Raw genomic sequence first — 14952 nt, forward strand, 5'->3', positions numbered from 1 at the left:
ATGTATCTTATTTCTAATTTTTTATTTTGTACTATTTAATCATATTTTTTTTTAGACATTGTTCATGTAAATGTATAAATAAGTCTCAGATCTAGTGTTTTTTGTTGTGTTTCCATTTTTTTTTTAGTTAGAATATTGTTTATGTAACAATTTGTGTAATGTAATTGTTAATGTTGTTTATATTGATAAATGTGCTGCTTTTGGTATGTGCTTAGGTTAAATTCAAAGTTTTTGGTATATATATTGGTAAATGTAGTGTAAGAATTAGTTATGTTTACTGGACTTCACTTTATGTATATATTATAGTTTAGAACTCATGTTCGTTTTGGAGATTGATCAATTGTAGTTATTGAAGATTAAGAAAGTAATGTGGGTGGCTATTTTTAATTTGGAATGATTAGTTCTGCTCATTATTCGTGGTCAAATTATGTATTTTATTATTCTTTACCATGAATTTTTTTTGGACCGCGTTATAAGGTACCAATTGTGTCTATTACAAGCAAACACACATAACTTGAATAATTTGTTGGGTACAAGCAAACACATAAAATTGTAAAAAATAATACACGCCTGTTACGGACTCTTACAAGTCAACACACATAACAAGAATAGAAAGAGAAGAAAAAAGAAGAAATGAGTAAAATTGAAAACGAAGACAAACATATTCATATATTAAAAATCAAATAGAAGAAAGGACGTTGTTCAAATTATATACTCAAGCCCATCAGAAAGCAAGCACTCTTGTTGCTGGTGTGTGAAGTAATTCCTAACGAGTTGCATGCTCATTTCTTGCTCTTTTGATTTTCGGGCCAATAATTACTATGGCAAATCCGGTACCAAATCCTGTACCAAATCCCAATCCAACGAAAAGGCACAAGAGAACAATTGCAGTCATTTTCTTAGCAGGTTTTGTGGGAGGAGAGGTTGAATTGTTTTCTGGGCTTGGGACATTGCACAGCTTAGATAATGGCATACCACATAATCCAGGATTCCCTTCAAATGATGAATTGTCGAACGCCAGGAACTGGCCAGATTGCGGGATACCCCCGACAAGTTGGTTAAATGAGAGATTCAAGGTGGATAGAAAATTCAGGGAGATTAGTTCCTGTGGAATCTCTCCAGAGAGTTGGTTCCAAGAAAGGTCCAGTGACTCGATTTGCGTCAAGCATCCAAGTAGATTCGGAATGGATCCAGTTAATGCATTATGCGACAGGTTTAGTGCTTTTATTCCTTTAAGCTCTCCAATAATCTCAGGAATATCACCACTAAATCTATTTGATGATAAATCAATCAAAATCATTAAATCAGCTATTTTATTCTGTATTATCCTTAGTACCCCTTTATCCACGATATCAATAGTAAGAGGGATCAAATTCTGTTCCAAATAAGGTAGTGAACCATCTGCATCTGAGGATGAATTCTGCATGGACTTGAAATTTTTGAACCAGAGTGGTGGCAAACTTCCATTGAATTTGTTTGAAGATAGATCAATTATTTTTAACAATGGGAAAAGAGAATTTTTTTTTCCAAAATTTGAAGGAAATCCTAGTGCACCATAGAATCTATTGGAACTTAGAATAATGACTTGGAGTTTCGGGAGCTTCCCTAGTGAAAACGGGAAAGTGCCACCTATGTGGTTGTTCCCTATGTCAAGGAATACCAAATCTTTACAATTTGTTAAAGATCTAGGCAAATTGCCTTCAAGATTGTTGTTGTTCAAATCCAATACTATTAGTTCACAAGACCTGCTTATGTGACGAGATAGTATTCCTGAAATTTTGTTTCCTCTTAAACTCAGGAGTTGCATATCTCTACTGCCTATGATGCATGAAGGAATTGATCCACTCAAGTTGTTGTTAGATAGATCCAGTGTGCTAATATTTAGTTCACAAATTGAAGATGGGATTTCTGAGAATTCATTGTTGGAATAGTCCAAATGGGAAGCATCCACAAGTGGGACTGCCCCTTTTAGCTTGTTATAACTAAAATCAACGGTGAAAAAAGAAAAACCTGGAGGAACATATTCTACACTAGTAAACATGTTGTGCGAAAGGTCAAGCCATCCAATAGAACCGAACCACTCCCATATCATCCTTGGTATAGCTCCGTGCAACTGGTTTTTTGAGAGATCAACATAACCCAAATTAGGTATTTGACTGAGGTTGCACGATAGTAAGTTAAAGTCAAATGTTCCATTAAAATTGTTTGAGCTCAGGTCAAGTCTAATTAGACTTGGGAGACAAACTATTGAATTTGGAATTGGTCCATCCAATTGATTTTCAGAAAGATCAAGCTCAATCAATGGAGAAAATTGAAAAGAAGACTCTTTTAGTCTGAACTGGCCTGAGAGCTTGTTGTTGGAAAGATATAGTTCCTCCAAATTTGGAAGAGAAAACAAACTTAGGGGGATTGAACCAGAGAGTGAGTTTAAGGGAAGGTCCAATGTTGCTAATTTACCAAGTTTTTTGATGGAAGAGGGTATTTGTCCTGAAAAGTTGCAATTGAAAAGACTGAGTTCAGATAAATTTCTGAGGTTGCCAATGGAATCTGGTATGCTACCAGAAAAGTTGGTTTCATCGAGAACCAAGCTCTCCAAAGAACTCACAATTGGAAAATTAGGTAATGTCCCAAATAGCTCTCCATTAAGTGATAAATCAAGCTTGGTCAATGTTGGGATTTGAAAAATCTCATGTGGAAACGTCCCCTCAAGGTCAGAATTCTCCAATAGGAGTTCTTTTAATGGAAATTCAGCAAAGTAGTCAGGAATCTGGGTTTTCAAACTGTTGCTACTGAGGCGAAGCACAGTTAAGGAACCAAGTTGGGAAAGAGAAGGTTCAATGGGGCCTGACAGATTACATCCAACCATACTGAGAACTTGTAAGTGGGGGACCGACTTAGACAGAGCTCTGCACCACTCTGTTCCATTCTCAGAGATATCGACACCATCAAGATAGAGCTCCCTTAAATTGCTAAGTTGGCTAACCAATACCTGCAGATTTGGTTCATGCAGTTTCAAATCATTATTTGAAAGGTCAAGTGAGATCAGGTTTGTGAGGTTGGCTATGGCAATTGGGATTTGACCGAAGAAAAATGTGCGGGATAAGTTGAGATGGGTAAGCATAGTTAGCTTCTCAAACCCATTAGTTGGAATCTGGTTTTGTGAAAAGTCGTTGTATGCAAGGTTGAGGTGTTGGACCGAGGTTAGATTAAAGATTGCGGCATTGAGGTTACCTTCAATGTTACGGTTGCTGATGTCAAGAGCAGTGACATGGCCAGTTGCTTTGTCGCAAGACACTCCCTCCCAGCCATGGCAACAGTCTGTTCCGGGTTGCCAAGAGGTAAGATCAGAGTAGAAGAAGCCTCTTTTGAGTTGGAGAAGGGAAGAGCTTTGGTCAGGAAGGCATGAGACATTGGTTGCCACAGAAGCAGAAGGAAGCAAAAGAGATGAAAGGATGATGAGTAGAGTGTAGAGACACAAGTGTAGAGAGTTTGGCCAAGAATTAGCGAAATCCATTTGTATCTTGTAGAAACAGCAGGAGAGTAGTGAATGGTGGATTAATTATGAAATTAATTTGTATATATAGAAACCCAGATGTAAATAGTACATGTAATTTGTTCATGCACGTTGACTACTTTTCAGTTGACTTGGGTCAATCCAGCCTTTTTTTTTTCTTTTTGACGAGCCTTAATGGTCACTCCAAAGAAAATGCAACCAAGTATTTAACATAGAAGGAAAAATTGAAATGAGAATTGGGATCGGTCACTTGATCGTGAAATCGGAATCGGATAAATCGATCAAAATCTGTTGAATTGTATCAGAAACTCGGATCTTTTTGGCAGAATCTTATTTTCTACGAAAAAATTGTAAAAAAGTTTCTAAAATAATAATATGTTAAAAATATTATATTGAAACAAAATATTTCACACAAAAAAATTATTTATATAATAAAATACAATTTCTGGGTTAGTCCAACTCATATAGAATTTAAATATCATTGACACATGCTATAGAATTTAAATATCATGGGTTCTATTCCCGCCAGGGCACAAGTTTTAGAAGAATTTTTGTACAGTTTGTATTTTCTGCCGAAATGACTGGAATTGGTCCGTTCCAGCCGAAACTTGACTGAAATAGGTCCGTTCTGGCCGAAACTTGACTTGAATAGGCCCGTTTCAGCTGAAATGTGACTGGAATAGAGGTGTTTCAGCCGAAATGATATGAGAAAATTGCTTACCGTGTAACTCGGTCAGAAAGTGGATCGGAACAATCTGAATCCAGTCCGAAACGGCTGCGCGCTTTTACCTTCTATGGCATTTAACATTAAAAAACATAAATTTTCCAAAAAATTCCTTCGCATGACATCATCATTTATTGAAAATTATACATAGTGCATCATATTTTGTATGTTGTTTTTCTTATAATATTCGTAATATTTTGTATGTTGCCATATATTTATATGTGAGTGAGTCTATGGTACTATCCATATCATGATTTAGTTCATAATACAGATTAATATTTTTTATTTCAAAATTTCAACAGTCCATTCGAACCATTCAACATAATCTCCTTCATATGAATACGTACTTGCAGTCCCAATTTTATATTTTTAAAATACTTATACTTTTTTTTAACATAGGTAGAAATTTACTTTATCTGAAAATGATAAAGTGATTTTCTACCTATCTTAAAATAAGTAAAAAAAATTATAAAAAATATAAAATTCGAGCTGCAAGTATATATTCATCAGAAAATCATGTTGAACGGTTTGGATCTACCATTAGGATTTTGAAAATAAAAATATTAATACGCATTACATATCAATCCGTGATATGCATTGTTTGGTTAGGCCATTCAATTTCTTAGGTTAACTTGGGTCAACCAGCCTTTATTTTTGAAAAGCTTGGTATTTTCTTTTTGACCAGCCTTAATGGTCACTCCGAAGAAAATACTTAACGACAATCATCACTAACAAACAAGTGTTTAACATTGAAAAACATAAATTTTCCGAAGAATTTCCTTCATATGACATCATCATTTATTGGAAATTATATAAATTTCCTTCATATGACACATGTGTTTTTATAATATTCGTGATATTTTCCCTAACTTGAATTTGCCATATATTTATAGGTGAGTGTCTATGGTTGTATGGTACTATGTGTATCACAGATTGGTTCGTAATACGGATCAATATTTTGATTTTAAAATTCTAACGGTCAATATTCTGAACCGTTCAACAAGATATCCATCATATGATGAGTATGTACTTGAAGACAAACACAACAACAAGGTAGGCACTTTTCGTGAGAGTAAAAAGTGACTTTTCACGACAGAATATCATCATAAACGTGTTTTTTCTATTAGTGACGGTACTTTTCACGACGGAGTACCGTCATAAATGCGTTTTTTCTCTCACAAAAAGTGCCTACCTTGTTGTTATGAAAATTTTATATTTTTAGAATCTTTTTACTATTTTTAAAAATAGGTTAGAAGATCACTTTATATCTGAAAATATTAGATCCAAAAAACAGTGCAAAAATTCTAAAAAATATAAAATTTGATCCGCAAGTACATGTTCTTATGAAAATCATATTGAACGGTTCGGATCGACCATTAAGGAAAATAAAAATATTGATCCATTTTACGGATCAATCCGTGATATGGATAGTATTATAGACTTACTCTTTATGTGTTCTACATATTGTTCTGGACATGACAAGCTATAATATCAGTTACATTTATAGTATAAATTACAAAGGAATTGTCCGGAAAAACACATCATTAATTAAATAATAAAAAATCAAAATTAGTGACATTTTTGTAACGTTTTCAACAAAAAGTATTAAGAGTGGGTTTATTCAGTCATAAATTATGTAAATTGGGAGCCAACAGAGGTCTTTATGAGTGCGTTACCTTCTTATTAGCTTTGATCGGCTTTATTAGCTAGTGTGTTAATTACCTTTTTAGTGGGCCTCACAGTTTGCACCAACCCACTTGTAATGTGAAAGATATATGTTGAAAGGTGCATGCGTTACAAGAAAGAGAAATGCATGTGAAGATTCACTCGGTCTTTAGCAAATTAAGAGAAATGCATGTGAAAGATATATGTTGAAAGGCAGTGGCGGAACCAGAAATGATAGGTAGGGGGGGCCTAAGTAGTTTCTTTTGCGAACTACTTTCAATTTCACTGCTTCTTGACGTACGTAGGTTTGTAATACTTCTCCATTCCTACAATTTTACAAAAAAAAATAACAATAAATAAACAAGAATCATACAATTCAACAGATAAAAATAAAACCATTAATAACATATGATTGGAATATGAAATCTATTTGAGGTTTTAGTTTGAGAAATCTGTTAGCCAAGATGCATTTAGCGGCTTAAGCTTAATTAGGAATCTGAAGCACATCCTTCTGATCATTCTCAAAGTAATTGCTTTTGAATATATTTTTGTATTCTTGCTAGTAAATTGTATAGAAAGTGCATGCTTTTCTTAACAAAAAGATACTCTTATAACTGGCAAAGAGTACAAATCCATATTACAAACAAAATACAAAAGAAAACCAGTAACTATTAACCAGCTGGTACCATTTCAACTGGTACATACTACATACATGACCTCGGACCTCCATCACCCAACTAAACTATAATAAGTTAATTACTGATACCCTCTAAAATTACTGCTAATAATATAATATACAAGTTTTAGTCCATTAGGCAAGGACCGCAAGGTTGAAATTCAAGAACATGAACCTATTTCCTGCGCAGAATCAGAAAACCCACAGCGCAGAGCCGCGGAGAGAGACGGAGTCGGAGACGCCTGTCGGCTCTCTTTGGCGTGGCACGGAGAGGAAGACGAAGTCTGGCGCGGAGCCCAGTCACCTCATCGCGGAGACGCAGAGCCCAGTCGCTATAGTTGCGGAGATGCGGAGCCGAGAGCACAGTCGGCAGTCGCTACTCACCAGAGTTCCATCGCCTAGAAATAGGGGTGCCCGTTTCTTGTTTTAATTAAAGGGGCTCTGTATTTTTACTGGGCCAAGGGGGGGCCAAGGCCCAGGCTGGCCTAGGCCTTGGTTTCGCCCCTGTTGAAAGGTGCGTTATAAGAAAGAGAAATGCATGCGAAGACTCACTCGGTCTTTAGCAAATTTCTATTCAATTTTTTTAGAAAGAATTCTCACAATCAAGGTCTGTTGTTTTCTTCATAATAAGTTTCATAATAATTGTAATATGATGTCACTCTTAATATGAAAATGTTTCCTTAGTCTTTAATTAATGGTGTTTTATAATTGTTTGAGTTGTCTATTAGCTAGGTTCCATTCTCCGAGATATGTACACCATGGAGATAAAGCTCCCTTAAATTGTGAACATCGTGTGGAGTACTTGACTTGAGTCAACCACAGTGATTAAGACCTAGCTTAAAATGTGAACATTGTCTGGACTATTTTACTTGCGTCAACCCCAGTGATGAAGACCAGGAAAGGTACACTTCAATTGACTTGGGTCAACCCTAGTGTAAGAAGACCATCAAAGGTACTCTTCAGTTATTTACTTGACAATATTATCTGAATGATAAATTAAGTCCCAGCTTTCAATATAATTGATGTGCACAAGCTTTTCCTACTATCTGTTCAGAAAGCTTGTTTCCACTACTAGAATCGTAACTTATAGCAAGGGGAGCACCTGTTTGTTGCAAGGTAGAGACAGTCCTTGCAACAGAAATGACGTTTGACCAGGACTCAAACTTGTTGCAAGGGTAGTCCCATGCAACATGTATCACATGCAAATGTATGATGTGCAACCATGCAACTGTTTTATACCTCCCCTTGCAACTACGTTTTGAAGGTAATATATTATAATTTATTGGAGGTCCATGCAACAGCTCAGAATCATTGTCTTGCAACTACTTAACCACATGAAAGATACTATATTTTATTAACACATCCTAATTAATAAGAAAAATACTTGAATTGAACATGATTTTCATAGTCCCATTTAAATAGCACAATTTGGTCCGAAATAAAAGATACAATTATAGTAGCTATATAATTAAGTATTACAATCCTTCTAAAATTCCTCATTAATCAACAAAATAATTTATATAACACATCCTAATTAATAAGAAAAATACTTGAATTAAATAGTGGTTTAGTAATATCATCACAATTGTTAACAACACCAAAATACCCCAAACTGATACACATCAATACACTATTGCATAGTTTAATAATTTTTGTATAAACAAAATTATTAAAATATGTTTGGCATATACACTAGGTCTTTTTCAATAAACATTTTCACTATATACAGTAGCTAAATAGTAGTTAAATATTACAATTCTTCACAAATCACAAATATTGTCTGCACTTGTGTTTTCAAGTTATTAAACTGTCTGATATGTCCTCCTGCAGAATTTTTTTTTAAACATGAGTATCAATAAATGACAAAAATTAGCATAAAATCAACCTAGTAGTATATCAGTACAAATAGATCAGATTTTTAGTTTTTTGATAAAAGTGGTATGAGATTATCTATCGACCGCAATCCAGTACTGAACATTGCAACTTCTAACCTCATTATCTCTACAGAGGTCATTGCTTAAGATTAGTTCATCAATTTATTTTTGGTTCGGGCATTTTTTCGAACACTTAATGCATGCATCAATGCGACAAAATTTACTCAAACTTAAGAATGCACATGATTCAGTGAGGCATTTCATCAAACACATCGTGAGCATAGTGGAAGTGTAACCAAATTAACAACAAGGATACCAACAAAATTCAATTAACTAATTTGTAGAAAGTAATTTGGACAGCTAATTGCACTAATTAATCTTCATCGGTAGTTGAAGTGTAACCAATTAATTTTAGTTGATCTTAAATTTACTACTCACCACTTTGTGTATCCTTAGCAGAAGGAACAAAGGGGACAAAGGGGAATGCAGCCTGAAGAGGGGAAGGCACCGTCGAGAATTGTCTAATCGTTATTTGGATGAATTATCAGGGCTGCTGGGAAGCCAGTGCTACAAATGCAGAGATGTAAAAAGTAATTCAGAAGGAGGGTTTGGTGGGGATTTATGGCTTGGCGGGGAGTGAAATTTGAGAGGGAAACAAATTTTGACAAAAATTCAGAGAAGGAGAAGTGAAATTTGAGAGGAGGGAATCGAAATTTTTAGAGAGAATCAAAATTTGAGTTCTATAAATTCCGTCAGAAAGTGGAGAAAGCGGGAGGGTGGTAAGAAAAGAAAAAAGAAAATATATATATATTGTCTGGATTATTTTGTGGCTTCAGAGGATTTATTATGAACGAATATATATTGTCTTTGTATAATAGATTGAAAATCTTATGAAATGGTACAAATACATTTGTTACACAAATGAAACAAATCCACTCTATTGGCGATCCTCTTCTTCTGGATGATTTGTGGCTTTTACCGACTTATTTGTGAACAAAGTAGTACGACCTTTTGGTAATCAGTGACCCTCCATTGTTCATCAAAAAGCTTGTATCAACAGATGATGAAACTGGTAATTTTTGTACATAAAATAATACAAATAAATTCCAAAAAAAATATTTTCTACATTTATACATACCCTGTGACCAAATAATATTTGTAATTGTCAATTTCATATATTTTCATCACTATTTCTCTATTAAAATTGAGCTAATAATTGTGGACCGTTCATTTTTGTATGAGTAATCAACGGTCGATCTGCAATAAAATAACACCTAATTTCTTTTAAAATGATCAAGTTAGTACCAGGAACTTTAAAAATAAAAAAAATTTGGAGTTCCAACAATTATAAGCTTCGATCCATTGTGTAGTATCTATAGCCCTACGATTTCATTATATTACATCGCTTGGATGGATGTGTAGATGAACATCAAATTAGATCAAACTTACCAATAATAAAATCAATGAAACACTCTTTGATTTGAACGGTTCCGATCGACCAATGGACGACGTTTGTCTTTGTTTCTTCATTAACTCGTCCAACAAGAGTTGATGTTCTATGATCATGCATGTTTTACATAAGTCATTGATACAACATACATGTACAACTATAAAATTTAATTTGTCAAAATTATTTAATAATGCACTAAAAATGTTCTAGCATTATATTTTGATATAAATTTTATCAATATCACTATTGTCATTTTAATAATTTCCATTTATCAATCTGATAGTAAAAGTATTAAATTAGTTAAATTTATAATAAATAAAATCAACATCAGTTATTACTCGTAAATATTTAAACATATATATATGTATCATCAATTATAATAGTAATTTGTCCATAAAAACTGTAAAAAAATATAAAAATATACTTTTAGAATTTTTTTCATATTATTTGTTATCCATACATTACTTAATTTTATTTAGTTTTATTTTTACTTCCCTCTCAATTTTCCCTCACAGAACTTTGAAATCTGGGGCAATTTTGTTAGCAGAGTAGTTTTTATTTTATGCAACGCACGGCCTATATAATCTAAAGAGTGTCCAATATATATAACACACTAATTGAAGCAAAAACTGCTCTGTTAATATATGTACTTAGAAACTTTTTGTTGCCCATCGCATCCAGAGAGGATTTAGGGAGCCGCCTCTCTTGAACTCATTTTGCCCTAAGTCATTCAGCAATATTTTCATTTCCCTCCCTATGTCTCCCTCTCTCTCCGAGGGTTTTCAAAATCAATCTCTCCGCCGCTCAGTGAAAATCCAGCTCCCCTCTTAGTCCGTCGCTCAGCAACTTCAGCCCCTCTCTCCTCCGCTGTTACCTTTGCCGCTCAGCGCAACTCGGACCCCCACTCTTTAGGTGAGTATCGATTTTTCTCTATAGGATTTCTTTTAGATTATCCTCAGTTGATGGGGTGAAAGCTAAGTTGAAAAAGTTAAGTAGTGCAGTATAATAATTGATCTATTAATTACACCTTTTTGTGCCTTAGGTCACTCCCAAAACCTTGGCTGATGTGAAAGGTGGAACACCCATCTCATACGAAGGAAGAATTCAGGTACAATTTCTCACATTTGAAATTTCTTGCCAAAATTAACTTTAGACTTATTTTTAAGTAAAATTACAATTAGTCGGTTTCCTCTTAAGTTACCTTTTATTCAATCTTTTACAGCTTTTGGAGATTGCACAAGTTCCAGATCGAAACTGCACCCAAATCAGATCTAGGGTTTATCCCTCTCCTCTTTTCCAAAATCAGTTCATGTTCTCCCAATTATTCAAAATGCAGGGGTTACAGGTGCCTATTACACAGGTTAGTTTGACCAAAATCTGGGTTATTTTAGGCTTTTAAAATAATAGGGTTCTTGTGTTCATGGATTCTCACATATAAAAATCTATGGGATGTGGCTATTACAAGTCTAAACCAGCCATGTTGTGCTTTCCATATTCTAACATTGCACTTCTACTTATAATTCTTAGGTTCAAGGCCTCTCAACCATCTCAGGAACTACCTTCAAGTCTACAAATGAAATTCAATCCGGTTAGTACATTTACAATGTTGGTTGAATATTAAAATTCTTATGAAAATAACATCTAAGGCTGCAAATTGAAAGAATTAGATGTTCCATACTAATGGGTAATGGTACCATTTTCTTGGAAATAGACATTGTAGAACAATTCTAAGTTGAGTTTACATTCTTCTCTTGTACATATTATATTATATTAAATTTTGCCCCTGATCTCTTCTATTGCATTTGGTTATGCTGTTTATAGGCCTTATCCCAAAATTTAACAAACATCTGTGATTACAAAATTGGCAAAAAAAATAAAAAAAGTAGTGCATCGGATCTTGTGGTACAGTAAACAATTAATATAGGCCAAACTGCAAAAAGACCTCTTTCTTTGTGTTCCTACATCTGCCACTAACTCTAAACAAATGAAATTGCTCCAATCCTAGTGGCAACATCTGTTTTATTGTTTTTTGTTTTTTTTGGATTGATTGTGCCAAATGCTATTGAGGGATTTTTTTTTAAAAAATAAATTAGTCTTTTATAATTGATTAGTGAATTATAGTCTTCACCAATGAGCCAAAAATTCCTAAAAATCAATCAATGGCGGATCTCCAATTTTGATAGTGAATTAGGTCTGAAGCCACATGAAAACAAAATTATGTTCAGTATGTATTATTTTTGTACTTCCATGTTTCATTGTATAAATAAATTTCAGAATTTAATATAAGTTGTTCTTCACATATAGGGTGATGCGGTTGGATATTGCCTTGCCATTGTAAAGAGCAGTAGTCTCAGTATAATTGGGGGTAAGTTCAATTTCCTATATTCTTTTTTTTTTATCTTTGACTGATTATGGTTAAAGTTAAATGATAATAGGCCCTTACAGTAATTATGTGCTATATTTCTCTGCTGTAAAGCAATAAATTGATGGTTTTGCTCAGTCAGGAAATGAGGTGTGGTTAATTCATGCCCTTATTTGAACAATTGCTTGTACAAAGTTAGATAAATATTAGATCAATTATGTATGTGAAACACAAATCATCCAATAAAAGTAAGCACCAACCATCGAAACAAGAGTAAGCAAGCACCTTTGTTATTTACAAGAAATCTGTTGAGGTTAGTAAATTTAATAGAAGTTTTCATATATAATGGTTGTTAAAATTCATATTTGTTATGTTCAAAGTTTCAGATGAAAACTGAAGTGAAGTACAAGAGCAATAAAGTGCTTTATATTTATAATACTGTTGCAGTATAATACTTGCAGTATAATACTGTTGTTTTACTTCTTTTTAAATTTAGGTTCAATGTAAGATGACTATACTATGTTGGTTAATGATTATTAGTTGCTTTATATTTATGTTTCTATGTGTTTTATGTGAATGTTGATGAATGAGAAACTGGGAATTGTAAAAAATTACTGGGCTGGTACCAGATTGGTACAGAGAGGGAGGATTGTAGAATTGGAGCATGCTAATTTCCAGCTATTTCCTGTTATTATATACGTTGGTATGTCCATGCAAATAGTATGAACTGCATTCAAAACATGTCAATAATCACCCATGCAACAAGCTAATAATCTTCCCATGCTCATAGTCAGGTGGGACCCATATTCTCTTGCCTTGCATATAGTCAGGTGGGACCCACGGGTATTAGCCTTGCATATAGTCCAGTAGGACCCACGATTGTTAACCTTGCATATAGTCAAGTGGGACCCATGTTGTCTCCCCTTGCAAATACTAAAAACGGGGTCAACTCTGAAAGTAGTTGCATGCGCCTTTGTTGCAAGGGTATAGGCTTGCAACAAGTCTATTGCAAGGAAGTCCTTGCAACTACTTAGCAATTGTGAGGGAAGTTGTTACAAGGGCATAGTTGCAAGGGTAAACGCATGCAACAAGTGTTTTCGGGCTTGTTGCAAGGGTATCGCCTTGCAACAAGCTATTTTTCAGGGCATGCAATAAGTTAGGATTCTAGTAGTGTTCCGATCCACATTAATAGAACAGGTCTCCTTGCACTGAAAAAGGTGTGAAATATTTACAAAACAATTTATGCTACTATAGAGTGTTAAAAGTAAAAAAATTAGCTGACATGCAGCAAAAGGCAAGATCTGTGCATGATATTTTATTTCTATTAAGTTGAGTTTTGGGTTAATGACAGGTTATATAGCGCCATTTCGGGGTTTTGCTGCTTGTGGTTTCTCATAGAGAGGGTTTGCATCTGTTTAATATTATATATTTCACATTCCATGATATTTCCTGCCGATTTTCTTATTAATACCCTAAAAAATAAAAAAAATATCAAATATGCCATCGACTTTTTTTCTTTTTCAAATTTGCTTCGACCAAACTGCTCCGTGTTGGAGCTATCAACTTTTTTTTTTTTTGACCAAACGGTCCAGGGGCGGGGCAATCAGCTACAATATTTTTAATTTTTTTTAGAGATCTTATGTAACATTGTAATTTTGGAAAAGGGCAACAGTAAAAATTTAAAATATATTCTAGGCTCATATTTAAAAATTTATGATGTTATGGAGGATTCTATAGTAATTTGACTGACTGATTGGTTAAGCATCTAGCATCAGGTTTATTTTATTGAGTGAAATTGAAATAGGAATAATGAAATTTACAAAATTATAAACTAAATTAAATGGGATCCCCGAATCATGAAACTGGAACTTATAAACTTGAATATATATTGGTATAATTTTGATTTAATTTACCTATTACTTTTGTCTCTCTCAATAAATTAAGGTTATTTATTATTTTGGCACAAATTGGACTAGGTAGAGATTAGAATATGTCCGCATATATATATAACTAAAGACGAATAAAGTCATGCGGCTAGCTTTATGTTCCCAAATTCAAATTAATCATGCTTTATGACTTATGCGTACACACAAACTTGCTCCAGATCTAGATTGCTACGCATCTTGCACCATATCCAATTTCTATCTTAGATACAATATATATAAGCCGATTATAAATTTATACTAATAAAATTGCTTGTCTTGACATTTCTTCCTAATAACATCGATCCGTTTTGAGTATTTATTTACAATTAATTAATGTTTATACTCATATATATATTCACTAGGAATTTCTGTAATATTTCTTATCGTTGTATGATAAACCATTGCTATGACTGTATATATGTTCGTACAAGTTTTTTCTTTCCATGAATATGTTGGGATCGATAGTTTTCGATATATACGAAGGTCGAAGGCATCGCACAAATGACAAGATTAATTCCTCGTGCCTATGCCTAAAGCTCGATTTATGTCGTGACATAATATACTGGGAACCTACAATTACTTTAAAAGAACAATAAAAAAGCCAATTGCAAAATCTATATATAAGATATTCGGACTTAAATTAATTTCTAATAGAAACATATTTGGACCATTAATCCAATAAGGTTGGTAAGGCATAAAAAAATGTCTAATTAATTTTGACACACCTTTCCCCAAATTAATAACTTCTTCCTATAAATCACA

The 14952-nt window shown here is 33.8% G+C and overlaps 1 protein-coding gene across 1 annotated transcript; it reads right to left on the bottom strand.

Annotated features, from left to right (window-relative positions):
• Positions 1-639: 639 nt before the first annotated feature.
• Positions 640-3552, bottom strand: LOC144564014 (uncharacterized). The gene is made up of 2 exons (XM_078313500.1): positions 1555-3552; positions 640-1407 (listed from the first exon to the last, which is right to left on the bottom strand). The coding sequence occupies exons 1-2, from the start codon at positions 3512-3514 to the stop codon at positions 767-769; spliced, it is 2601 nt and encodes an 866-aa protein (XP_078169626.1). The 5' UTR covers positions 3515-3552; the 3' UTR covers positions 640-766.
• Between the last annotated feature and the right edge of the window lie 11400 nt (positions 3553-14952).

Source organism: Carex rostrata, chromosome 1 (assembly GCF_964058835.1).
Source record: "Carex rostrata chromosome 1, lpCarRost1.2, whole genome shotgun sequence".
In the NCBI taxonomy this organism is placed as follows: domain Eukaryota; kingdom Viridiplantae; phylum Streptophyta; class Magnoliopsida; order Poales; family Cyperaceae; genus Carex; species Carex rostrata.

Excerpts from the sequence above, each read along its gene's own strand:
- LOC144564014 (XM_078313500.1), bottom strand. The coding sequence starts at position 3,514 with ATGGATTTCGCTAATTCTTGGCCAAACTCTCTACACTTGTGTCTCTAC. Across the intron at positions 1,408-1,554 it reads AAGTTCCAATAGATTCTATG|ATGCAGATGGTTCACTACCT; the intron begins GTGCACTAGGAT and ends ATTCATCCTCAG.